The 23,712-nt window shown below is 57.6% G+C and overlaps 10 protein-coding genes and 1 non-coding gene across 11 annotated transcripts; 6 read left to right on the forward strand and 5 right to left on the reverse strand.

Annotated features, from left to right (window-relative positions):
* Positions 1-492: 492 nt before the first annotated feature.
* On the reverse strand, positions 493-1,455 carry J3D65DRAFT_662700 (uncharacterized protein; the record flags this gene model as incomplete). The annotated part of the gene is made up of 1 exon (XM_066802638.1): positions 493-1,455. One exon carries the CDS (start codon positions 1,453-1,455, stop codon positions 493-495), a length of 963 nt encoding a protein of 320 aa, XP_066650145.1.
* Positions 1,456-2,092: 637 nt separating this feature from the next.
* On the reverse strand, positions 2,093-4,053 carry J3D65DRAFT_561821 (glycosyl hydrolase family 47 protein; the record flags this gene model as incomplete). Its single annotated transcript, XM_066797533.1, has 2 exons — positions 2,093-2,248; positions 2,305-4,053. The coding sequence occupies 2 exons, from the start codon at positions 4,051-4,053 to the stop codon at positions 2,093-2,095; spliced, it is 1,905 nt and encodes a 634-aa protein (XP_066650146.1).
* A 2,377-nt stretch (positions 4,054-6,430) lies between these two features.
* Positions 6,431-8,977, forward strand: J3D65DRAFT_641183 (pyruvate decarboxylase-like protein). The gene is made up of 3 exons (XM_066801866.1): positions 6,431-7,076; positions 7,160-7,320; positions 7,371-8,977. Exons 1-3 carry the CDS (start codon positions 6,854-6,856, stop codon positions 8,730-8,732), a joined length of 1,746 nt encoding a protein of 581 aa, XP_066650147.1. The 5' UTR covers positions 6,431-6,853; the 3' UTR covers positions 8,733-8,977.
* A 753-nt stretch (positions 8,978-9,730) lies between these two features.
* J3D65DRAFT_157556 (RNA polymerase II transcription mediator complex subunit 9-domain-containing protein) lies at positions 9,731-10,704 on the reverse strand. The gene has a single exon (XM_066794137.1). It carries the CDS (start codon positions 10,445-10,447, stop codon positions 9,824-9,826), a length of 624 nt encoding a protein of 207 aa, XP_066650148.1. The 5' UTR covers positions 10,448-10,704; the 3' UTR covers positions 9,731-9,823.
* Positions 10,641-12,936, forward strand: J3D65DRAFT_157506 (BPG-independent protein). Its single transcript, XM_066794136.1, has 3 exons — positions 10,641-10,965; positions 11,018-11,755; positions 11,805-12,936. The coding sequence occupies exons 1-3, from the start codon at positions 10,941-10,943 to the stop codon at positions 12,596-12,598; spliced, it is 1,557 nt and encodes a 518-aa protein (XP_066650149.1). The 5' UTR covers positions 10,641-10,940; the 3' UTR covers positions 12,599-12,936.
* A 790-nt stretch (positions 12,937-13,726) lies between these two features.
* J3D65DRAFT_607477 (uncharacterized protein) lies at positions 13,727-15,683 on the reverse strand (the record flags this gene model as incomplete). Its single annotated transcript, XM_066798511.1, has 3 exons — positions 13,727-14,226; positions 14,274-14,415; positions 14,472-15,683. 3 exons carry the CDS (start codon positions 15,681-15,683, stop codon positions 13,727-13,729), a joined length of 1,854 nt encoding a protein of 617 aa, XP_066650150.1.
* A 305-nt stretch (positions 15,684-15,988) lies between these two features.
* On the forward strand, positions 15,989-17,317 carry J3D65DRAFT_641192 (DASH complex subunit Dam1). The gene is made up of 2 exons (XM_066801867.1): positions 15,989-16,685; positions 16,823-17,317. The coding sequence occupies exons 1-2, from the start codon at positions 16,201-16,203 to the stop codon at positions 17,061-17,063; spliced, it is 726 nt and encodes a 241-aa protein (XP_066650151.1). The 5' UTR covers positions 15,989-16,200; the 3' UTR covers positions 17,064-17,317.
* J3D65DRAFT_157675 (uncharacterized protein) lies at positions 17,075-18,230 on the forward strand. The gene has a single exon (XM_066794138.1). The coding sequence runs from the start codon at positions 17,253-17,255 to the stop codon at positions 17,952-17,954; it is 702 nt and encodes a 233-aa protein (XP_066650152.1). The 5' UTR covers positions 17,075-17,252; the 3' UTR covers positions 17,955-18,230.
* Positions 18,231-18,506: 276 nt separating this feature from the next.
* Positions 18,507-20,325, reverse strand: J3D65DRAFT_672190 (uncharacterized protein; the record flags this gene model as incomplete). The annotated part of the gene is made up of 3 exons (XM_066803457.1): positions 18,507-19,394; positions 19,446-20,086; positions 20,145-20,325. The coding sequence occupies 3 exons, from the start codon at positions 20,323-20,325 to the stop codon at positions 18,507-18,509; spliced, it is 1,710 nt and encodes a 569-aa protein (XP_066650153.1).
* A 1,287-nt stretch (positions 20,326-21,612) lies between these two features.
* On the forward strand, positions 21,613-22,409 carry J3D65DRAFT_641196 (uncharacterized protein). Its single transcript, XM_066801868.1, has one exon. The coding sequence runs from the start codon at positions 21,622-21,624 to the stop codon at positions 22,075-22,077; it is 456 nt and encodes a 151-aa protein (XP_066650154.1). The 5' UTR covers positions 21,613-21,621; the 3' UTR covers positions 22,078-22,409.
* Positions 22,410-23,030: 621 nt separating this feature from the next.
* Positions 23,031-23,131, forward strand: J3D65DRAFT_t150. The gene has a single exon. It is a non-coding gene; the product is annotated as a tRNA-Ala (tRNA).
* The last annotated feature ends 581 nt before the right edge of the window (positions 23,132-23,712 follow it).

Consider the following 23,712-nt stretch of genomic DNA (forward strand, 5'->3'; position numbering starts at 1 on the left):
TTGTGTGAGTTATATAGATGTGACTTTGGAAGTGTGGGGAGAGGGTGGTGCCGTGTTGGAGGGAGTCACTTATGATGGTTGTTTGTTTGTTTGTTGGCTCACTGCATCTTGGAGGTGACTGGCTGACTGGCGACATTGTTTGGGGCATGTTGGACTTTTGACGTCCTCCTCCTGATCCTCCTCTACTTTCAAGTAAACAAATCTCCTCTCACCAGCGTCGAATCTACCGTGTCTCTCACCACATCCTCGGGTGTCAAAAATGACAGAGAATATCAAGACCCGAGCCCAGAACACAAAAGCCTTCTTCCACACTCAACAGCTCTACCCCACGCAGCAACACTCCAACAAGATCCTCTCTTTCCATCCACCTCGCCATATTAGCAAACTAAACATTACTCCACCTCCCTCCCTCCCTCCCTGCCTCCCTCCCCACCGCCAGTCCAACATTCCACATGTCCATCCGTCAATCCGTCTGTCCGTCACCTCCCCACTTCACCCCCTCCCGAAAGCAACACCCATATCGCCACCCTTCCGCTGCACGCGGCGCAAGCAGCGCAACCGCGCCCTCAGCAAGCACGGCTCGAAGCTGTGGCCACAGCGACACGTCCATGTGCCATCCTCTATCGCTGTCACTGCCACTGCCGTCTTGGAGGCATGGTCCCGGGTGCCGCGGTGGCGGTTGCGGTTGCGGTTGCGGTTGGCCATCGTGGTGTCGTAGGCGCGCGCATTGGCCTTCGCATTGGCCTTCGCATTCACCCTGCCACAGCGGCAACAGCGCCAGCGCCGCGGCGGGTGCGCTGGGTTGCTCATGGGCGGAAGAGGTGGACAATAGCGGTCGTGTGCGTTACTGGTCACAGTGGCGCTTTTGTCGCTTTTGTTGTGAGGGGCTGCGGTGCTGTCGCGGTTGGTATGAGCTCGACTAGTCTTGAGGCGCGGAGAATGAGCGGTGCTGGAGTTTTCGGATGCGATGTTGGTAGTCGATTTGAACGTAGACTTGAATCTACCTCTGAAGGTCGCAGCGAGATTGGGAGGTGGCTTTGGCAAGGCTAAGGTGGAGGTCGAGGCTTCGCTGGCCGCCGTCGTCTCCGGCGTCGCGTCCGGCGTCGAGGCGAAAGGGGCGTGGTGGACGACAGTCGTCAAGCTCGACAAATTCGAGTTAGAATTCGAGTTCAAGCCGCCAAAGCGACGCAGCCAGTCTTGTTCGAAATCGGCGCCAAATTCCAGAGCAAGGCCAAATTGACTGGACGGATGTCGCTGAAACAGCACCACTGACGAGCTGGCGCAGAGCGTGTTAGGTGGCGGCGCCGGGCTCTCCTCCCACGTCGAGTGCTCGTGTTGGAATATGTAGTCGGCGTCGGCTTGGTTGAGGTCGACGAGCTCGACGCAGTGTTGGGCGCTGTTGTCGCGCTTGCGTGAGAGACGGAAGAAGTTGAGTGAGGGGAGGCGGAGCGGCATTGTTGTTTGATGTCGTGTGGTTCCATGGGACCTTGAGGAGGCTTGAGGGAGAGAGCGTGTTGAGGTTGAGAAAATGCGCGATATTTGGCGTGTGCCGTGACGGAATTTGACGGCGTGATGTTGTGTGGGTATTGATCAGGAGAGTCTGCGGAAATGAATGACTGCTTCCTACACGCAACTATCGTGGCACATGAATGCTCCTTAAGCGTAGGCGTAGCAGCGAATGATGTGCGTGTATTGATCATGAGAGAGAGTCCGCAGAGCAAAACTTACGACTTGGGCAGTCAGCCACTTTTCAATTCCATGTTGTTTTCAACACGGTCAAAAAGAGCCCAAAGATCGAAGTTAAGTCTGATTATAGCATATGAGACGACGTTCATCACCTGTCTGCATTTAGTAATTGGGAAGATCAGTCAGCAACGTAGCAGAAGTTTAAGTCATTGAGAGAGTATCGATAGAGGAGAAACAGACACATAACACCAACAATATCTCTTACACTCTATGTACAAAACAAAGTGCCGATACCCCCCAACGAACCATTCAACATGGCAAACATCTTCTCTCGAACCACAGGCGGTATCGAGACAAGCCGCTGTCTGAGAGCTTCGCAAAGATGAATTGAAGGTCACAGCTCTCGCTAAGTAGCCGTGGGAGTCGGTGTTGGCTCAGCAGGCGGCTTCGGGATTCTAAACGGATGCGCCTCGGTGTTGAAGACAAAGTCATCCAAGCTGACGAGCTCGGGCTCGCTGAAGAGGAGGTAAAAGTACTTGAGCGTGCCAGACATCCAGAAGCTCTGAAGAAAAGTCAGTCATGTTCTACAAACTGTGAGTCGAATAGAGAAGAGCTCACCTGCATCGAATCCAACTGTGTCGAGTTTCCTGTCGTCGTCACGTCCTCCAATGCCGCATTTCCCCATTCCGCCTCGGTGTGCGCCCGTAACTTCTCAAACATTTGCCACGCAATGACCTGCAGCTCCGACATGCCCGTGATGCGGTACAAGACGAAGATGCTCTCAACGGTCTCGGGGCGAAGGAGGTGGCGCTTGTCTGCCACAGAGGCAAAGCCCGGCTGTAAGTTCTCTTGCGCGATGCGCTCGTCCAGCTGGTCCGCCGAGTCGAGCTCGAGCGTCTTTTGCACGGCAATGCGCCACTTGAGCTCCGACCACGAGCACGACATGTCGCTGCTGTCGATGGCGGCGCTGCCCTTGGCACACGGCACCAGGCTCGACGTCTCGGGCATGACGCCCAGCGGGAAGGCGTTGTGCGTCCAGATGCAAGTGTCGGTGATGCGGCGGCCAATGTCGACGTGCTCGGATTGGTTGAAGAGCCGTCCGCCCAGCGCGAACATGCCGCCTGCGAAGCATACGTGGCTCTGCCATTCGGGCTCCAGGCTTATCTCCTCGCCTTCGCGGCGGTTGCCGACGATGCGTGCGTGCCCTAGCGCGAGCATGTCGGGGTTCTCTGGGACGAGCGGCCGGAAGAGTAGGTGCTTGACTGCCGTGTCCATGGCCTTGGTGTAGAGGTCGCGGTACCTCGACGTCAGTCCGTTGAGCAAGAGGTGCATTTTGGGCAGATTCTCGTAGGTGGTGCCCGAAAATTCACCCAAGGTGAAGATGGGATCGGCCGTAAAGTCTTTGACTTTGGCGTTGCACTTGAGAGGCCACATCCCGGGCAGTCTCGTCTTGTTCTGCTGCTTTTCTATTACTTCTACGACGCGCTCGACAGCATCAAAGTACTTTGGGTCGCCCGAGACTTGGGAGAGCCGTGTGAATTCCAGCGTCATGGACGTGACTTCGACGACGAGAATCGAGTCGGCTGGGAATTGGACCTTTTTGTGAATGGCATCATGGGGCTTCCAGCGGGTGAGGGGCATGCGCTCAGGCGTGTCAAAGGCTACGTAGAGCATATCGCCGAGTTCGAGGGCCTTTTTCAGCAGCCTCTCGTCGCCGCTGAGATCGTAGGCGGCGAGGAGACCACCAAGATGACGTATCGTGACTTCGTAAATGTTGACGACTTCTGAGTTGAAGAATTGAAAATCGATTCGGAGAGCTGCGTTGGCGGCCTTTTCAAACTCGTCATGCATTCCCATAATCCAAAGAGTGTCCAGGTTTTCAATTAGGGTTGTAGCCCAGCCACTGCTGGTCCTGGACTTGCCAGTCAATGGTGTCAGCTCATCTCCGAGCCAGGCCTTGGCTTTGTATGCGCTCCATGCTCTTTGAAAGGTGCTCTTGATCTCGTTTCTCCTACTTTCACGCTCCGTCCTGGCTGCCTTGTCCTCATTGCTGATCACGTTTTGAATTTCTGGCAATTGCTGGTGCTTTCCTCTGGGTAATTGATGATAAAACTCGACCGGAAATCGTTGCCCCCTCCTAGTCCAATCGAACCTTTGCGGTTTGTAAGGCTTCTTCTTCTTCTTCTGCTCCTTTTCTTTCTGGGCTTCTGCGGCCTCGGGTGTATCTGGTGCCGGAGGCGGTGGCTCATTCGGCGCGTCGGTTGCCAAAGAAGCTCCTGGATCCCGATGGAAAGAAAGGTAAAGAAACAAGACAGAGCAAGCGGCCACGATGCCGATGAGAAGCCATCGGCGAGTGAGGCGAGGCATGCTCCGTCATGTGATGAGACGACGCCTCAAAGGCGTTAGCGCGGGTGGACCGGTTACGTTTGGCGCGCGCTTGCAGCTCTCGGAAACTCGTGGTTGTAGAGAGAGAACGCGAGCCCGCAACAATGCACAGCAACTCAAACCGTCAATGGCTGGCGGGGCTGTCAATTCTGAAATGTTCAACCAAAGACGTCGACGTAGCTCTGCACGTTTCAAATATGCTCGGCGAAGAGTTAGTTCCTGGGCAGTTTGTCTTGGCCGCATTCTTCGCCTTTGCCGGCGTCTGGGGCGGCAACGACAAATGACATGTTCCCGTCCAATTTGCGGTTGATATTAAGTTGTCCTCTGTCAGGGAACCTTGTTTGCCATTCTTTTTAAGGATTGATGCCAAGGATAATATCCCTTATCGGCACTCCCTCAGTCTAGCTGCGGCATTGAACGTCTGCCTCCAAGGCGCAAGTAGAGAGGGCGCGAACACTCATTGAGCGCAGGTGTAGCAGCGAAGTATTCCTTGATCGCAAGCGCACATAGTAGCGAATGGTTGCTCCCTGAGTGCACAGATACTGCCAGAAGGTCTCATCTCTTTCGACGCCCGCTGTTGCTGCGGGATAGTCATGTTTCAACTGCGGCTCTGTCAACATTGGCACTGGCAAGTTCAGATGCATTCTCGGCACACTCCATCTCTTGACCTGCAGTTTTCCCCTGTGCGTTGTTTGCGTGGGGTGCTGTCTTTTGCCTTTCTTTTGGCGTGGTTGGAGAAAGGTTTTCTTTCACCAGGCAAACATGTACTGGACATGGCGTTTGCATGGCACATTCTGAAGTCACGCCACCACGCGCCTCGCCGGCAAACCAAATGCAGGCCAGACAGGTGACCTGCCAGACCCCGCCAGACAGCAGACGTTGAAATAAGATTTCTGCGGCGGCGTTCCCTATCCCAGCTCTCGTCAAGTCAAATGGCGTCTGCAACGGGAAGCTCCGACGTCGGCGCTCAGGGGCCTTGACGGAGATCAATTCTGATCTTCAGATTGCCGAAGACGCAGAGTGTTGCATTGTAGAGCTGGCGGCTGTCTCATCCTGAGACTTGCCGCGGTTCCAAACGATGCGATTTCGATGGTTAGGCTCCCGCGCAGGCACTTTTCTCGATGCTCCGTTATCGCCAAAGCCATGCCTCTAGAGGTCTAGCATGTCGGTGGTGTGTGCGGCGGCAACGCGCGCCTCCTGAATCCTGAATGTAGAGAGAATTGGAGGCTATGATCGGCTACGGGCGGTTGATGATGGTCAGTCCGGGATATTTTCGAGGGTTTGGTGATGGCGGTCCGAAGGCAGAGGAGCATCAGGTCGGCCGGGCCCGTGTTGCGGATCCGGTTGCTACACACGACGAGGTCAGGGCACTCTGGCGTGGTCTCGGGACCGAGTATTTGGCGGACTGCGTATTGAGCAGGATTGTTGTGATTGCAGCTGTGCCTCTTTGAGTGCTTTGCGTGAGGCTGCACTGTGAAGCTATTGGTAGGTTGGTATCTGGATCAGCTTATTGCTACCCCTGTCCTCGGGGACGCAGCCCGATAGGTCCGCGGTCGTCGATTGAAAGACGAGCTTGGAAGTGTGAATTTTGCTCGGCCGAATTTGTGGTGGTGTCTACAGCTCCTACATGAAAATCCTGTCCTGTCAAGAAAATGGCGGTGCCAAGCTGGGCGACGGTGGTGTCCATCTTGTCGATAGCTTCGGGAATGTTCATCGACGAGCCGGCAAACGCGTGGACCAGGACGGATGATCTCCATGGCCATGAATGCTCCCGAGTACCGACCTGACCGAGCGCCGGCAGAGAAAAAAGACGGCGGCGGCCCCGAACGCAGCCACCAAGGTCGGAGGTGGAATCGGACGGAAAAAGACGCGTAGCACTCCGTGATAGGAGCGTAGGAGACAAATGCAGTCGAGCATGTCACGACAGGTGGGATATTCAGGGGATCTAGAACTGCGGCGCCACAGTGCCAAGCGCAGGAGACAGCAGAGGACGGGAATAGACCGGGATTGCAGAGCAGGCTCAGTCGTTGACGTCAAAGCTGTGGCGGGGGAGTTGAAGTTTTCGAGCTTCAGCCACAGTAGTTTCGAGGTGGTGAGGGCTTATCTTTGCAGACGCGGGCAGGTTGATGGAGCCGTGTCACGACGGCGCGTGAGATGCGGCCATATCCGCTGAGCAGAGCGGATCCAGGTCAGGGAGTCGCAAAAAAGTTCGAAACGGCGTTTGGGGCGAGGACGTGAGGTGGCGCGTCCATCAGCAGTTGAGCCCTATCACTCCCGACCCGGCCCGACGTGACTAAGCGCGTACCTTGGTGTTCTGTTCTGACGCGACCTGCACGTCAGACGCAGCCAGACGAAGCCAGACGACTTCTCTCCACTGTAACCACTGCGACGGATGTTGAGTACGAGGCCAGAGATACCGCCAGAACGACGAATTGAAAGAAATGGGCGAATCGTCGCTGGATTGAGGGATATTCTTGGAGGTTGACGGTATTGTTACGGCGTCTGGCGCGACATCATCCGATGCCGGGTACTTTTGGAAGCTTCAACCCAACCCAACGGCGAAAACGAGTGGCGCTGTGCTCCCTCTGCTCGCTGCGGCCCGCCTCATGCCATGTCGAGTGACGGCGGCCGTGCTAGCCGCCGCCAGCCATGAAGCTTCACATTTCGTCATGCCAGACCCTGTCCAGGAGCTGCATTCAAAAGCGACCCTCTCCCCCGGCCACCACCAGCTTCTCTCCCCATCACCATCAATCAACATCACCAACCAACTACCACATCCATCATGAGCGGCCTCACCCCCCTCGCCTCCGGCCAGGTTACGCCCGACATCCGCACCAGCGAGCTCAAGCAGCCCGTCGACATTGCTGAATACCTCTTCCGCCGTCTTCACCAGGTTGGCGTCCGCTCCGTCCACGGTCTGCCCGGTGACTACAACCTCGTCGCCCTCGACTACCTGCCCAAGGCCAACCTGAACTGGGTTGGCAACGTCAACGAGCTCAACGCTGGTATGTTCATCTTCGATCGCCTTCGACTCCGCCATTCCCCGCCCCGCCCCTCTGGATCCACAGCTGACTCGCTCTGCCAACAGGTTACGCCGCCGATGGTTATGCACGAATCAAGGGCATCTCTGCCGTCGTCACCACCTTCGGTGTCGGTGAGCTGTCTGCCGTCAACGCCATTGCTGGCGCCTACTCGGAATTCGTCCCCATTGTCCACATTGTCGGCTACCCCTCGACTGTTGCCCAAAAGGTAGCTCCCCCACGATCCCAATTGGCCAATTCCAAAGCTAACCTTTCCAGAACAACCTCCTGCTGCACCACACCCTCGGAAATGGCAACTTCAACGCCTTTGCCAACATGAACCGCGAGGTTTCGTGCGCCATGGCCATGCTCAACGACCCCCACGAGGCTGCCACCCTGATCGACGATGCCATCACCAAGTGCTACCTCCAGTCCCGCCCCGTCTACGTTGCCCTGCCCTCCGACATGGTCACCAAGAAGGTCGAGGGTGAGCGCCTCAACACCCCTCTTGACCTGGCCTACTCGCCCAACCACGTCGAGAAGGAGGAGTACGTCGTCAACGTTGTCCTCAAGTACCTCACCGCCGCCAAGAACCCCGTCGTCCTCGTCGACGCCTGTGCCATCCGCCACCGTGCTCTCAAGGAGGTCGACGACTTTGTGACCAAGTCTGGCATCCCCACCTTTGTCACCCCCATGGGCAAGAGTGCCGTCAACGAGACCCTCCCCAACTATGGCGGTGTCTACGCCGGCACCGGTTCCAACGCTGGTGTCCGCGAGCGTGTCGAGGGCGCCGACCTGATCATCAGCATTGGTGCCATCAAGTCCGACTTCAACACGACCGGCTTCACCTACCGCACCTCGCAGCTCAACTCCATCGACTTCCACAGCTACGGTGTCACCGTCAAGTACTCCGACTACCCCGGCGTCCGCATGAACGGCGTCCTCACCAAGGTCACCGAGCGCATGGGCAAGCTCAACATCGAGGCCGGTCCCATCCCCAAGAACGTCGTCCCCGACCACGCCGACAACTCGGACCCCACCATCACCCAGGCCTGGTTCTGGCCCAAGGCCGGCCAGTTCCTCCGCGACGGCGACATTGTCCTTACCGAGACTGGTACCGCCAACTTTGGTATCTGGGAGACTCGCTTCCCCAAGGACGTGACTGCCATCTCGCAGGTGCTGTGGGGCTCCATTGGTTACGCCACGGGCTCGACGCAGGGTGCCGCCCTGGCCGCAAAGGAGCTTGGCCGCAAGCGCACCATCCTCTTCACGGGCGACGGATCGTTCCAGCTGACGGCGCAAGAAGTGTCGACGATGATCCGGCACGACCTGAACCCCATCATCTTCGTCATCTGCAACGACGGCTACACGATCGAGCGCTGCATCCACGGCTGGGACGCCGTGTACAACGACATCCAGAACTGGAACTACAAGGACCTGCCGGCCGCCTTTGGCGCGAAGCCCGACCGCTACAAGACGTACCAGGTCAAGACCAAGACCGAGGTCGAGCAGCTGTTTGCCGACAAGGAGTTCAACGAGGCGCCCTGCCTGCGCTTCGTCGAGCTTTACATGCCGCGCGACGACGCGCCCGCCGCTCTCATGCTGACGGCCGAGGCCGCCGCCAAGCGCAACGCCGACTAAACTCCTCGTCGTCCTCTTCATCACTCCTCCTTCTTTCCCTCTCCTTTCCCCTCCTTCCTTTTCTCCTCTTCCTCATATAGAGACCGCCCATCGATCAACACACGCCATTTGTCATGACCGACGATCCTTAGACTTTGGGGGAAAACAACACTGAAGGGGTACCTGTTGGGAAAAAAGTTTTGTTGTTGGCGTTGTCCGCGAGAAGGTGTAATGTGGGCTATGATGCTTGGGTCTTTTCTCATTGTATAGTTTTTGATTCCCATAAACGAATTTCATCTCAATTTTTTTCTGAATTGGCTGTCTGTCATGCTTCTGCTTGTGACAAAGTTATCTGGAGTTGTTGACTCTGCAGTTTTGATCATGGATGGCACAGCGCGTGTTGAAAGATGAGACTAGCAGATGACTGCTCTCTGGGCGCAACTATAGCAGCAAACGACCCCCCCCCCCCCACCCCCCCCATTTCTTTTGACACCACTGTGAAAGCCATGTCTGCAGTCAGCAGCGCTAGCCTCGAAACGTCAAAGCACGACACATGAAAGTCTAGATTATTCTTTGCTTCCCCTCTTCATCTATTTCATACACATCGACGTGGAGCAGCACGATTATTCGGCTCACGACATTCCCCATCCACCGCTACTCTTTTCTTTTCATCTCTGTTTCCGCCCCCGTCGCGCCTCCGTGCACACCACTCACTCCACTGCTGCCAGTCCACAGACAATCCTCAGAGCGCCGGTGCGTTTGCTGCTTAGCATGCATACACACGTCGCGCGTCGTATCGATGAGACGGGCTTGTTGAGCTGGGCTGGGCTTCACTGAGTGGGGGAGGAGGTTGATCAAGTGCCGTATTGCTTGGCTTCTTGGGCATATATGGGTCGAGCAGGTCGGTAGCCGAGCGACTGCGGTCATGATCGGCGGGCAGGCAGCCAGACAGGCAGCTCTCTTCTCTCTCTCCAGCAAGCGAGTAATAATATAGCCATCCGAGCGAGAAGCAGCATTTGCCAGGAGTCGGTTTGGTTGGCGCAACAACTGCAGCGCGCAGCCGATTCCATGGGCAAGGTAGCTGGAAAAGCAGTGCGGTAGCAAGCAGACGCTCACACAGCACCACCACCGACGCCCAGCTCCTCCAGCACGGCCTTCAGCTTGGCGACGCGCAGCTCCAGCTCTTGCATCTCGTCCTCCTGCTCCTCGACGCTGCGGTCGACGTCGCCCAGCCGCGCGCACGCCTGCCGCGCCCGCTGCAGCCGCACCTTGAGCGCGCTGGCCGCCGCCGCCAGCTGGTGGATCTCGAGCGGCTGCGTCTCCGGGTCCTTGTGCTCTGCTGGGGCGCCCTGTTGGCTATGTGCATTTCCTCCTGCTGCTGCCGTCGCGGTTGTGCCTGTTGCTGCCGCGCTGGTTCCGCCCTGCTGTTGCTGGCTGCCGCCGACGGCCGGCTTGGGGATCAAGAGACGCGAGAGGAGGATGTGGAGCTGGGGCAGCAGGTCAAAGGTCGCGGGGGAGGGCAGCGCTGGAATCGTCGCTGCGGCGCTGCCATTGGCGTTGGCGGGCCCGTTGGCGGCCGTCGCGTCGGGCGCTTTGGAGTAGCTGCGCGACGCGGCGCCCGAGGGCGTGCCGGGCGCTGGTGTTGAGAAGGCGCTGCGCGAGATCGAGGGCCGGGGAGTGTGCGAGGTGTTTGCCGCGGCGGCGGCGGCTGCTAATGAAGGTGGGACGGCGGCCATGGTGGATACCTTGGGGGTGGCGGTGGGGAGGAAGTGGTTTGCGCTGTCAATTGGCCTGCGACGCGTTGCAGAGACACGTGGGTTGAAACGGGACTCGACAGGGAACGGAGGTTAGGTTCAGGTGTGACGCATGGCGTGTCGGGGAGTTTTGGCCGGAGGATTGATTGACTGATTGATTGATTGATTCGTGGCGTGGTGGTGTTGAGAGGCGCAGAAGTCAGTCCCACTTTGGATTTCTTGGGAGTGCGGCCATCGGACGTGCAGCGGAGGGGCTCTGACGTTTCGGGCTTTGCGTTCGTTGAGAAAAGCAGAACAACCCCACCACGGCTGATATCGAGAGACTGTCACCCCAGAGCTCCGTGCTTTGCCTGCCCTCTCGCCGCTTCTATCCCGTATTTCTCTCCTGCTCCTCTCTCCTCTCCCTGGTTTCTTCACTCACTTCTTTTTTTTTCCCTGCAGTCCCCTCGGAAAAAAACAGCCCCATCCAACAAAAATGGTCGACCAAAAGGCTGTACTCAGTAAGGCCCCCTCAACCATGGAACGAGGGCCACACCGGCTGACAGTTGATAGTCGTCATTGACGGCTGGGGAGTCGCCGGCGAAAAGTCCCGCAAGGACGGCGATGCCATTCTCGCGGCCGAGACTCCCGTCATGGACGAGTTCAAGCGCCCCGGCTCCGAAATCACGCAGGGCTACACTGAGCTGGACGCCTCCTCTCTGGCCGTCGGCCTGCCCGAGGGTCTCATGGGCAACAGCGAAGTCGGACACTTGAACATCGGCGCCGGCCGCGTCGTCTGGCAGGACGTGGTGCGCATTGACCAGACCATCAAGAAGGGCGAGCTCAAGGACGTCGAGAACATTCAAAAGAGCTTCAACCGGGCCAAGAATGGCAACGGCCGCCTGCACTTGCTCGGCCTCGTCTCTGACGGCGGCGTCCACTCGCACATTAACCACCTCCTCTCCCTCATCAAGCTCGCCAAGGACGTTGGCGTCCCCAAGGTCTACATTCACTTCTTTGGCGATGGCCGTGACACCGACCCCAAGTCGGGTGCCGGTCACCTCGAGCACCTCATCAAGGTCACCAAGGAGCTTGGCTACGGCGAGATTGCCACCATTGTCGGCCGCTACTTTGCCATGGACCGCGACAAGAGGTGGGAGAGAGTCGAGGTTGGCCTGAACGGCGTGGTCAAGGGCGAGGGCGAGGCCAGCAGCGACCCCGTTGCCACTGTCAAGGCCAGGTACGAGGCGGGCGAGACGGACGAGTTCCTCAAGCCCATCATCGTTGGCGGCGACGAGAGGAGGATCAAGGGTAAGAGTCGTCCCCCTCATCTGCCCGCGACATTTCTAACACGCAGTAGACGACGACACCATCTTCTTCTTCAACTACCGCTCTGACCGCGTCCGCGAGATGACGCAGCTGCTGGGCGACTTTGACCGCTCGCCCAGGCCCGACTTCCCCTACCCCAAGAACACGCACCTCACCACCATGACGCAATACAACCCCAAGTACACGTTCGACGTTGCGTTCCCGCCGCAAAAGATGGGCAACGTGCTGGCCGAGTGGCTGGCCAAGCAGGGCGTCGTGCAGTCGCACATTGCCGAGACGGAAAAGTACGCGCACGTCACCTTCTTCTTCAACGGCGGCGTCGAGAAGCAATTCAAGAACGAGCACCGCGAGATGGTGCCGTCGCCCCGCGTGGCCACGTACGACCTGCAGCCCGAGATGAGCGCCATGGGCGTGGCCGACAACGTGTGCGAGCGCATCCGCGAGGGCAAGTACGAGTTCATCATGAACAACTTCGCGCCGCCGGACATGGTGGGCCACACGGGCGTGTACGAGGCGGCCATCCGCGGCGTCGCCGAGACGGACCGCGCCATCGGCGCCATCTACGAGCAGTGCGTCAAGAGCGGCTACACGCTCTTCATCACGGCCGACCACGGCAACGCCGAGGAGATGCTCAACGACGAGGGCGGCCCCAAGACCAGCCACACCCTCAACAAGGTCCCCTTCGTCATGGCAAACGCCCCCAAGAACTACTCCCTCGAGAAGGCCAACGGCGTCCTCGGCGACGTCGCCCCCACCATCCTGAACGTCATGGGCTTGGGCCAGCCCGACGAGATGACGTCCAAGAGCCTGCTCATCAAGTCGTAAGCCGGTTTCTCCGTCCTTGCACTTGCCACGTGCACCCATTCTTCAAACGGCTACATTTTCCTTAGAGGTAGAGGAGACGACGAGTAGACGAGCATGCATGCCAGACGGTGGTGATTGAGTTATGATGATGATTGGAGTTGTCGGGCATAGCACGGCGCACGCGGTGACGAAGAAACGCGTGCGGGAGACGAGGAGTGCGGAGTGAGGCTTGAAGTCGTCGTTGGTGTTGTTATTGCCGTTTCAAACACACTCTTATAGACTTGCACTTATTTTCCCCCCAGCTAGAAATGAAATTGATGAAGTTGATGTCGAAATAGACTGACTTGTTCCCTCATGCCCGTTGAGTTATGTTACCTCAGCATGGCGAGTGTGTCTGAGCAAGGGGCAATGAGAAAGCTGCACCCATGTCTCCTCCTTTTCTTCTTTCCTTATTGTAGCCATGCTCACATCACAGTGCTGACTGCCTTGGTCTGGCTGCTGCAATCAACGACTGCTCCTTAAAAGCACTCCCATCACCAGTCGGCCACATTTCTTTCAACAAATCACACACAAGAGACATCCCGTCAACAGCCCAATCAAATCATGCATAATAAAATAAATAACATTGCGCTAATATGACGGAAAAAAAAGATCAGGATGCCTCAGCTCCTCACCTCTACCTGGCTAGCTGGCCGGCAGACAGGCTATCTCTCTCTGCGCTGCTCTCCGCCAATGGGCCCAGAAAGCAGCAGCAAGATGCGTTGGTGTTGTATTGCGCTCAGACTCGCCATCTTCTTCTTGGCCCCCGGCAGTTTGGGGTTATTATATTACCTTGACCTTCTTGCCGGGAAGGGGGCGATGACTTATGAGAGTGTTTGGTGGCCCGGTGCCGCCGTAGGTGAGCGAGGGATTGAGGGATGAGTGCTGCCTGGTGCGTGCCTTCAGTCACCGCTCACGATGATGCGGTAGCAGGCAGGTCCCTTCCATTCGTCTGTTCGAGGGCGGGCGCGCTCTCGCCGTCTCGTTTACCACCACCGTGTTGCTCAGCGTCTCCCCACGCGCGATTCCATTACTCTCTCCCCCCTTGCTTTCCTCTCCTCTCCTCTCCTCCCCAGAAGTAGACTTGTGCGGCCCACCCCGTTCCGGCGCTCAATCCACATCGTCCGCGCTCGTCTCGGCGGCAGCAACAGGCTTCTTCTCCTCGGCCTTCTTCTTGGGGTAAAAGTCGAGCGCACCCTGCTCGCCCAACACGCCGAGACGGTCGTACAGCGAGCGCGCGCGCAAGTACGGGTCGAGGCGCCAGTAGTTGGCGCGCAGCTGCTCGGCCAGGTCGGCGCGCCGCTGCACCACGTCCTTGACGTCCTCCTTGTCGGCCGCCCTCTCGCACCACTCGAGCGTCGCCTCCTCGTACTTTTTAGCGATTTCGTCGCGCTCCGCCTGCAGCTTGTCGCGCGTTGCCGTGTCGGCCATGCGTGCGTTTTCGCCTGGCGACGGTTCCACGTACGAGTACGTGTAGGGCTCGTCGCCGCCGAGTTCTGAAGGGATTTGGTTTCGTGGCACAAAGGCCGCGAGCTCGTCTGTGTTGCGCGTGAAGTGGACCTTGCCGGCAACGACGGGGTCAAGCCATCCGCGGATGATGGTCCAGATGCCTAGATTGGAGTCAGATGGGAGGCCAGAAGGAGTGTATTCAAATTACCTTGGAAGACCCATGGTGCCTTGTGGACGAGGACCGCGCCAAGCGATTCGGGGTAGTTTGCTTCGAAACACTTGATCATAAACTTGACAGGCGTGTAGTCCATGTTTGCCATGGAGAAACCCGTCATGTCAAACACGACCGTCTGTGACATGTCAGTGAAACCACTCTCGACCACATCGACTGCATCTGAACACTCACCGCAGTATCTACCGGCGGCCGCAGCATCATGCGAGCCGTTTCAATGGTATATACTGTGAAGCGCTCCAAGCTCGGGTCGCTCTGCTCTCCTTGCCGGTGAAGCCGCACCCGCACAAAGCACATGGGCCTGCCGTCCTTGTCGACGCCGTGCAAAAAGCTCTTGCCCATGCGCAGCTGCGCCAAAAAGTCTTCGCCATTCTTCTTCACGTCAGCGTCTGCGCTCTTGGCCTGCTCAATGGCGCCCAGCTCGCCGATCTTGATAATGTCGTCGTCGACGTGCATCTCGGTGGCGCGCCAGTGCATGGTCGAGACGAGCATGACCAGGGCGGCCTGGACGTCCCACTTGCGGGCGCGCAGGAAGCGCAGCAGCAGCGCGTCCGGGTTGTCGTGCTTGACCATGCTCCACACGGCGTTGCGCAGGTCCTCGGGCGACTGGTCGGCCAGCGCCTCGCGGAAGGCCTTGCCCTGGCCGTGCTTGTCGTCCTCGAGGCTGAGAGCATTGAGGTCGACACCGGCGCTCGTCGCAGCCGAGTCGGCGGTTGGCGCGGACGACGCGGAGCTGGTCGAGTCGCCGTCAACGCCGCCCGAGGAGCTGCTCTTCTCGTGGTGCTTGCGCCGGAAGACGTTGAGGCGCTTGCTGCGCTTCTCCTTCTTGCCTGACGACCCCTGCCCGCTCTCCGTGTTGTTGTCTGACGCCGCCGAGGGCGAGTCCGTGCCATTCGACGTGAGCAGTTCGGCGTTGGGGTCGATGATGCCCGTCAGCTTGGCCAGCGCAGCCCACAGCTCGCGCAGCTTGGCCTCTTGCTCAGGCGTCAGGTTGCCTGGCCGTCCGGGAGGGATTTCAGACGGCATGCCAAAAACTTGGGGGTATTGTTCTGCGAGAAAATTGGAAGCCTCGGCAGGAGGGGCAGCCGCGGACTCGAGCGAGCTGTTAGAGGTGGGGTCCCTGTAAGCGTAGAAGATGCCGCCGATTGTGACTCCAACGACGACGAGACCAAGAGTAAAAGATGAGCTGCTCTGGAGGACGGTCCGAGGCGTCTCTTTTCTGGCGGAAGAAGCAAAGGTGCGAGACTGGGAGCGCAGGCAGCGAGCAATTGGGATGCGGCCGAGAGGGATGGAGGTGCCTCGGGTTGAGTTTCGCAAGGCGGGAGAGGTCCAACGGGTCCAAGTTAAATGTTTTAGCGTGGTCGAGCGGGCAAAGCTTGAAGACATGTAAAGCGTCAGCCTGGACGGTTGGCGGCGGAGTGGACGCTGAAGGTGGTGTGGCGGCAGGCGGATGGGACCGAACGGGAACAGACGACCTATGATGGGTTGAACTGCGGACAGAGACAGGACTGAGGCAGTGTTGCCGGCCGGCGGAAGACAGCGCAGCCGAGAGCAATGCAATGAGATGATGGACGAATCGAGGGCCACAAATTAACGCGCGGACCGGCAGCGCATTCGGCTTGAGGTCATCGCATTATTGCTGGGCGGCCGGTTCCAGCGGCGCGGCAGACAAGCCTCAGCAGTGAATTTGCGCGGCCGATCCGAGACGTCACCGAGGGCGCGCCCGCCGGCCACGACTATTGCGCCCACCGTCAACACCAAACTGTTTACACGGCGCCGTCGAGACTGACTTCACTTGTTTCCGCACCCAACCACGCGCCATCCCTCAATCGCCGCCGTGGAGCTCGCCCTACCTCGATCCGGCCATCAACATCTCCTGCCATCGCGCTCATTCCGCAAAAAAATGTCAACAACACCGCACCGCTCCGCCTCGCGCACCCGCGAGCCACCCTCCCGCCCAACGACGCCCTTGCGCCCAACATCACGCAGCTCCCTCCGCAGCAGCCACCGGCGCTCCGCATCACAACCTTACGGCGCCACATCGCCCAACTCCCTCGCGCACTCATCCACCTCCACCCCGCTCGACAACCTCGAGCCCGGCTTCGCCGAGCTGAGCGACAGCATGGCGGACCTCGAGGCCAACCTGATGCACCTGCAGCTGATGCACGAGTCGCTGGCGCGCTTCAGCGAGAGCTTCGCCGCCTTCCTGTACGGCCTCAACATGAACGCGTTTTGCGTCGATTTCCCCGAGGCGCCCGTCCACGAGAGCTTTGCGCGCGAGCGGGTGCGCGAGAGGGCGCGCGAGGCGGTCGAGAGGGCGAGTCTGGCGACGTCGGGGAGGAGGGGGTCGGGTTTCAATGTTGCTGAGGGCGCCGAGGCGACGTTTATGTGAGTGCTTTGATGCGTGCTGTTTTCTACGTTGCCTGTCTGCCTACCAAAGACAAACATCTTTTGGCTGGTATTTTCTTTAATTGGCATTTTGCGAGGATCAGGTGGCTGACATCTGCCCTCTTCCGCGCACACAGGACGACAGACACGTCATTCGTCGAGAACCCGCCATCCTCCAAAGCCCCATCCAAATTCGCAACCCCGGCTCCATCGCGCGTCACCCGCGGCGGCGGCGGAAACAGCTCCATGTCGTCGGCCCGTGGTGGCGGCAGCAGCGGCACGACGGGCAGGACAACCCGGGGCGGCTCCACCAGGGGCACCAGGGGCGGCGGCATCCCGAGAGGTGTGGGGAGGATCGCAAGGGGTGGGGCGAGATAGACGACTCCCGCAGCGTGACGCGACGCGATAGGAGGATCCCCAGCGACGGGAGGGAGATACTACCAGACGGTATCCTGTGGCTTCTGACGTCATGTGGCTTTCAACCCAACTGGAGCGACGACATAAGGTTAAATGTTTTGCATCGAGATACCCCAATAGAGCGAGAGAGCGAGCGAGCGAGCTAGCAACATGGCTGGTATCAGAAGAAAGGACTTCCCGATAGGTGCAGAAGCGGTGATGAACGACTGCTCCCTAAACGTAACTACAGCAGCAGATGAATGTTCCCTAAGCATAACTACAGCAGCAGACGAATGCTCCCGAAGCACAACCACAGCAGCAGATGAATGCTCCCTAAGCACAACCACAGCAGCAGATGAATGCTCCCTAAGCGTAACTACAGCGGCAGATGAACGCTCCCCAAGCGTACTCACACTGCTAGCGGGAAGTGTCATTTCCTCGACACACGATTTATCAACCCAATCCACACAACAAGTCTTCGGAACCAAAGCTGCGCATACCATTTCTAACACTACTCATCCGCCACCACACCGACCCAACCAACAGAGCCACACAGCAAAAACCAATCCATCATCGACCACCCGCTTCCACCTCCAAGCCCTCTCCCCACGCACCCTCACCTCGCCAACAAAAATTAAGCCACCAAGCAAGCACAAAAGACATTACGGTTATCAAAGCCCCCAAAAAGGCAACAAACGCATTCGTCTCGCCCGTTGGTCCACCCATTCATCAATCCATCAAGCCCAATTGCAACAAGAAAGCCAAAAGAAAGCGAATCACCCAAACAACAAAGTCAGTCTGAAAAATTCTGCAGTGGTATCATTGGCGAAGAATCAGGGGAGAAAAGCAGAGAAAAAGAGAGAGAGGACATGAAAACATGACAATACCGCGTCCGTCGTGCGCATGCAAAACGTGAACTAAAAAAGGAGAGACGTTGGCTTGAGAGGAGAAGACAAGAAATAGGGAGTGAGAGAGAGTCGTCAAGAATTGTAGGAAGAAGAGAAAAAAAGGACCAAGAAAAGTTGTTTCGACCATCTCGTCCCGGTTGCGCCTGTCCCGCTCGCCGCTGCCCGCCAACAGTCCCCTGACACACCAACGACAAGGTACCTGTAGCCTGCAGGGCTGACCGCCAGGCACGCCACAGCCGGCTCGGGTCGCGTCGCCGAGCTACCGTACCCAAGCGAAGCGAGGACCTTAAATGGACGAGACGTCGAAAATGAAGCGACCCCAATTCGCAACCGGACCAGTCCCCCAGTACTCCGAGGCTCTGAAACAGAGAGGCTGCGTCTATTGATGCGAGGGTATCAAGGGTAATGGTAGGGTATCGAGTGTTGCCGTCGCTTCCAAGTGCTAATAGAAACAAGAGAGCTATTGCTGGGTATCATTAATGTTTGTGGGAGAACCACTGCCAAAGGCTGCAGACAATCAGGGCAAAGATGTGCTGCTGCCACCACTCTTGGCAAAAGTCGCACCGCGCTCGCGGCGCACAGCCCAGCCTTTGAAGGCTAAGTTGAGAACGGTCCACGCCATGATTAGCGCGGTGAAACCGACCGTAATGACAAAGGTAAACATGGCGTCCAGCTCGTACGACTCGAGCGCAGCTACCGTGTCTTTGTTGCTGACGATGAAGGTGATGCCGCCGGAAATCAGACAGAATGACGAGACGAGTTCGGACGGCGGACGCGCTGGCAGGAACGATGTCGGCGGCGACAAGTACAGCATGATGTACGTGATGGAGCGCGCAAGAGCAAAGCCCATGAACATGTTGCCCCACTGCTTGTGGACCATGGTCGAAAGCATCGAAGATTGGTGGTGTGAGCCCATCATCTTGCCGAGGAGGAGGATGATGAGGGCCGGCATCGGGTTCAACGAGACGCTGTAGGACTTGGGTCGTTCAAAGTGGTCTTCGTCGGTGTGCAACATGTTGTTGCGGGTGCTCAATATCGAAGTGTTGAGAAGCTCCCGTACTTTTTTCGATTCGATGAGCATGCCCAACGCGCCACCGCCAAAGAACATGACGGAGATTGACGCGTGCTCCAGATCTTGTGCCGTCCATTCACCTCCCCATGCGGCCAAGTGCTCCAGGAAAACATTGGACGCGCCGTATGCACAAATGACAAAGGACTCGGTAAACTCTGCGGTCGGAATCCGTGCCTTGGCGCGGCCAACAAGCTCCTGCGGAGGCTTGACATTCCACGCCCAGCCAAAGTCTGCGAAGCTTCCCATCCAGCGGCCGAGGGTCAAGAGGCCATACCAGAAGAAGATGGCGCCCTTGACGTAGTGGGCCAAGATGTTGAAGATGTGATTGCCGCGCTGAGACAGAGTCAGTCATATGCTTGAGAAGCGCGGAAACAACCAGCTTACAGAGATACCGCCAACTGTGGTTGTGAGAGTCGCGACGGACACGAATCCGAGGACAAGGATTAGTCGCTCAATCAAGACATACAAGAAGCGCATAAACTTGAGGGGACGATCGCCGATGCGGGGCACAACGCGGGACATGAAGCGGTCCACGCGAGTGTTGCGCAAGAATCCGCGCTTCTCCTCGACAGCATCCGCGTCGTCAAATCCAACGGCCTCGTAGTCGTCGTGGGCGTCTTGAAAATGGCGGCGTTCCTCCGAATCGGCAGAAGGGGAGAGCGAGTTGCCAAACAAGGATCCCGAGTTGCGCTCGGTCCCATGGCCAGAGTCGTAGGACATGCGATTGGGTGCCGTCTGCTGGGCTTGCTGCAGCCGCTGATATTGCGCCATGAGGGCGGTCGAAAGCGGCTGGGTCTTGGAGCGGTTGGTCCAATCGGCGTACAAGTTGACGAGACCCAGGGCGACCCAGACGGCCGAAATCCAAAAGACCACCCACCTCGCTTTGTAGTGGGCATTGTTGGGATAGAGGTCTGGAGTTTTGGCGTCGTAAATGATTGCCGTGAACAGGGCGACTCCCTGCGAGGCGAGGAAGAGGAACTGGGCGGGAAGCGCGAAGCGGGAGCGCGCAATGCTCAGCATCACCACTGTGGCCAGGTCAGCGCACGAGCACGATTGATTTCTATTTGAGAGTCGAAAGCGCACCTGGCGGAGCGATGATGATCCAGTTGAGCAGAACAAGCGCCATATAAGTATACAAGAGACCGACGTTTTCCGAGTAGCTCCAGTAGCTCAGAGGCCAACCCTCTTTTCCTGGGGCAGAAAAGGCTTCGTCGGCTTGCTTGGGAGCGGCGTCGGCGGCCATGGTCATGTCCATGCCGGGCATGTCTGGCGTGTGGGCTTCATCGCCGTGAGCAAGGGCCAGCGACAGGAGAGATGCCGCGGCGGTTAGTGCGAGGGTGGGCGATTGCATTCAGAAGCAGTTGGAGGAATAGCAACTGGAGAGGGGTGAAGATTTGGGAGAGAGGGGGGAGAGAGAGGCGAGGGTAGGGTGAGAGGCGCCTTTGTCCGTCTGGGTCGGCGGGCAGTGGCCGGGGAGTGGAATATAGGCAGCGGAGGCAGGTGCCAGTGACGAAATGCGGAAGTCGGCGTGAGGTCGTTAGCGGGTGTGGGTGGCCAGGTGCCAGGAGTAAGAGGCGGAAGCAGGGCTATTTGAAGTCACAGTCACATCAGCAGAGCACCTCAGTAGCAATTATCCCCGAGAGTCGCGCTGGATGCACGAAGTTTCTCGATCATGACGTGGGTTCCGTGGACGCAGAGGCAGCCCTGTCACCTCGGCAGTCGACCAGTCACTGCGAGGCCCGCCATCCCGAGAGATCCGGCCCATCACCAAGACGTCGACAATGGATGCTCCCAAGCCGCCGCGCCTGATGGTCACACCAGCCTCGACCGTAGTGTTGCGCCCCCAGTCCCAGTCTCCGGGCAGCGAGCTAACCTGACCTCTGATATCAACCTCATCAGCTTTGGCGTCAGCGTCGCCCGCATGTGCTCGACGGAAATAGGACTTTGGCGGGACAACACCATCACCAGCTGATTCAGCTTTTTCCGAGAACATGACCATCCCATCCCATCCCGGCAGGCGGTCCCAGCCGTCGACTGTAAAGTAGGCATAAACCACACTCTGGCCCTGCTGGCCGAACATGCCGCGAATCCATGCCGCGAATCCATGCCGCCACAGTGGGTGTCGAATGAGTGCACTTGGGGAGCATTCATCTACTGCTACAGTCACGCTTAAGGAGCATTCATCTACTATTGTAGTCACGCTTAGGGAGCATTCATTCACTACTATAGTCGCGCTTAGGAAGCATTCATGCCCTGCTACAGTCAGACCTAGGGTGTATCATTTCTTTCTTCATCGCCACATGCTCGACGCCGCCAAAAAAAAAAAACTCGACTTTTCCGTTTGCCCCACCAGCTACCGAGCGAATCCTGGGGTATCGTGGCCCGAGTCATGCTCGGAGAGAGCCTTGCGCGCCCGGCCCCGTTTGCGGACCGCCCGTTATGCTGTACCTACATACCTTGGCCATCACATCATTACACTGCACATTCAACCCTTGCTTGCTGACGCCCGCCATCGCGAACTCGCTCTCTCTTTCTACAATCATCCCATGCACCACACCTGATGCTTCAACCTCCATCAAACTGCCAATCAACAGCCTGCGCTGATTGTCAGCGCTTTCCCTTCCGCTCTCGAGTGGCGGTCGGGCTGCTTGGCGTCCAATCACTTTGGACTGTTGTGGGGGAGCAGCATGCATGTCGGCGGATAACAAACTTTACAGCATGCTGCACCCAGTCCCCGCACGTGGCATCAGCAACACATCTCTGTCGGCTGCTGTTGCTCACATCGGCCAAGAGCAAACCGCAAAGCTCGGCCAGCGCCATGCCATTCGGAGCCCGGACTCTGCCAATCCCGAGACAGCGCCGCCCGATAATTGAGCGCCCACCAGTCCATCACCGTTTGCTATACAAGATCGAACCAGATCGGAAAAATCTGCTGGTCCACGGCCTCATTCGCGCTGTCCGCCGCTGTCGCCGCGTGGTTTTATTGCCTGCCGCTGCTCTCCGTCGCCTCGAATGACTCTTTTTGACGTAAGCGAGCTGCCATCACAACCAAACTCCGCAACTCCCGTCCGGTTGGCTCTCACCGGAATTCTGTTGGTCAGCAATGCCAGGGTCGATGTGCTTCTGACATTTGACACCCGTCACTGCCGGCGCGTAAACAAGCAAGCTCGCCGACTAAAACAACCCCATCCGCTGGCACGGGTCCAGTGCAAGCCGTCGACACGCGAATAGGCGAGCACGAAACTAATGCATAGAGCCTGACAGAAGCATCGAGGCTACGCACGAGCAAAATATGAAGTGTGGCTCTTTTCCGCATTGCTGCTCCTTGCTCACTGTTGGCTTGTTGCGTACTGTATGTGACTGGTCAAGTCAACCCAGCATAACAATCCAACATGTGTCGACGTTGCTACTTCTGCTGCCTGGCTGATCAGATTCCTTGTGCACTTACTGCTCGACATGCTGGTCTATCTGACGGCGACCCCAAAAGACCAACACCAACATTCCAACGTTGTCATGTACCGTTGTGACGCCATGGGCGCACGCATCCCACGCGAAACGGACCGGCGCGCGGACGCGCGATTCTTTCCACTTCGACGACGACGGCAATCCATCGGGTGACCTCACTGTCGATGTCTAGACCGGCGCGACTCTTCACAAGCGGATCGAACAGCGCGACCAGACCTTCCCTGTAGCCGCTCGCAGGATTCGTGCAGATTGCTCGCGCAGGCGTTTCCCGGTTCGTCGTCGGCTGTCACTCGCTGCTCCGTCTTCTTTTTCGTTGTCCGTCTGCTGTTCGGCAAGCTCTCCCGCTCCCCGCCCGTGCGCTCGCCTGCGGTGGTCCACAGCATCCCTGGCTCCCGTCTTGTTACCTGACTTTGGAAGACTCCGATCTCGGTCTTTTTTCTACCCCTTTGCAACAGCATATTCATATACCGTCCATTGCCCGCCTCCTTCATCAATTCACACCGCGGGTCTGTGGTCTAGGGGTATGACACTCCCTTAGCATCTATCCTTGTAAAGGAAGAGCTTCGATATGGGAGAGGTCCCGGGTTCAATTCCCGGCGGATCCATTCCTTTTTGCCGTTGATTTGCACTATGTCACATCTTTTTTGGATGAGTTTTGGTGTTGAGATCGCTTTTCGCATTCCGAGTTGGAGAGGGTCACGTGAATGGAAATACTTGTGGTCGGTTGCACCGAAATCGCTTAGCGCGGTGGGGGATCTTCGGCTAATCATGCCACTAGCCTAATGCGGCAAGCACTGGCACCTTATTGCGTCCTCGTTGCATCGCTATTGGGCTACCGACTTGTCGACGTTGCTGCGAAAATGCTGTTGAATTTGTGCTGTTGATTTTTACTCTGCTGGATTACAGCTTTCATTGTTTTGGCGATGTGCATAGTTCTTTTCAGGTCTATCCATCTCTACAGGTCCTTAGAGAAAATGTCTCGAGTTCTCGGTCAGAAATTCATTTTTAAATATATTTGTTTATTGGCGACTTATATTGGCTGCTTTGATGCATTAATTGAGATGGCCGATGGCGATGATGCTGTGGCATTATCTTATACTTAAAGACGTCTATCTAGCACACCAACCACTTTTTTTTATCTTTATTGTCTGTCGGTTCTTTTCTCTCAGCTCTAGAAATGTAGAGA

This window comes from Phyllosticta citribraziliensis, assembly GCF_038025025.1.
Source record: "Phyllosticta citribraziliensis strain CPC 17464 chromosome Unknown J3D65scaffold_15, whole genome shotgun sequence".
NCBI classification, from domain to species: domain Eukaryota; kingdom Fungi; phylum Ascomycota; class Dothideomycetes; order Botryosphaeriales; family Phyllostictaceae; genus Phyllosticta; species Phyllosticta citribraziliensis.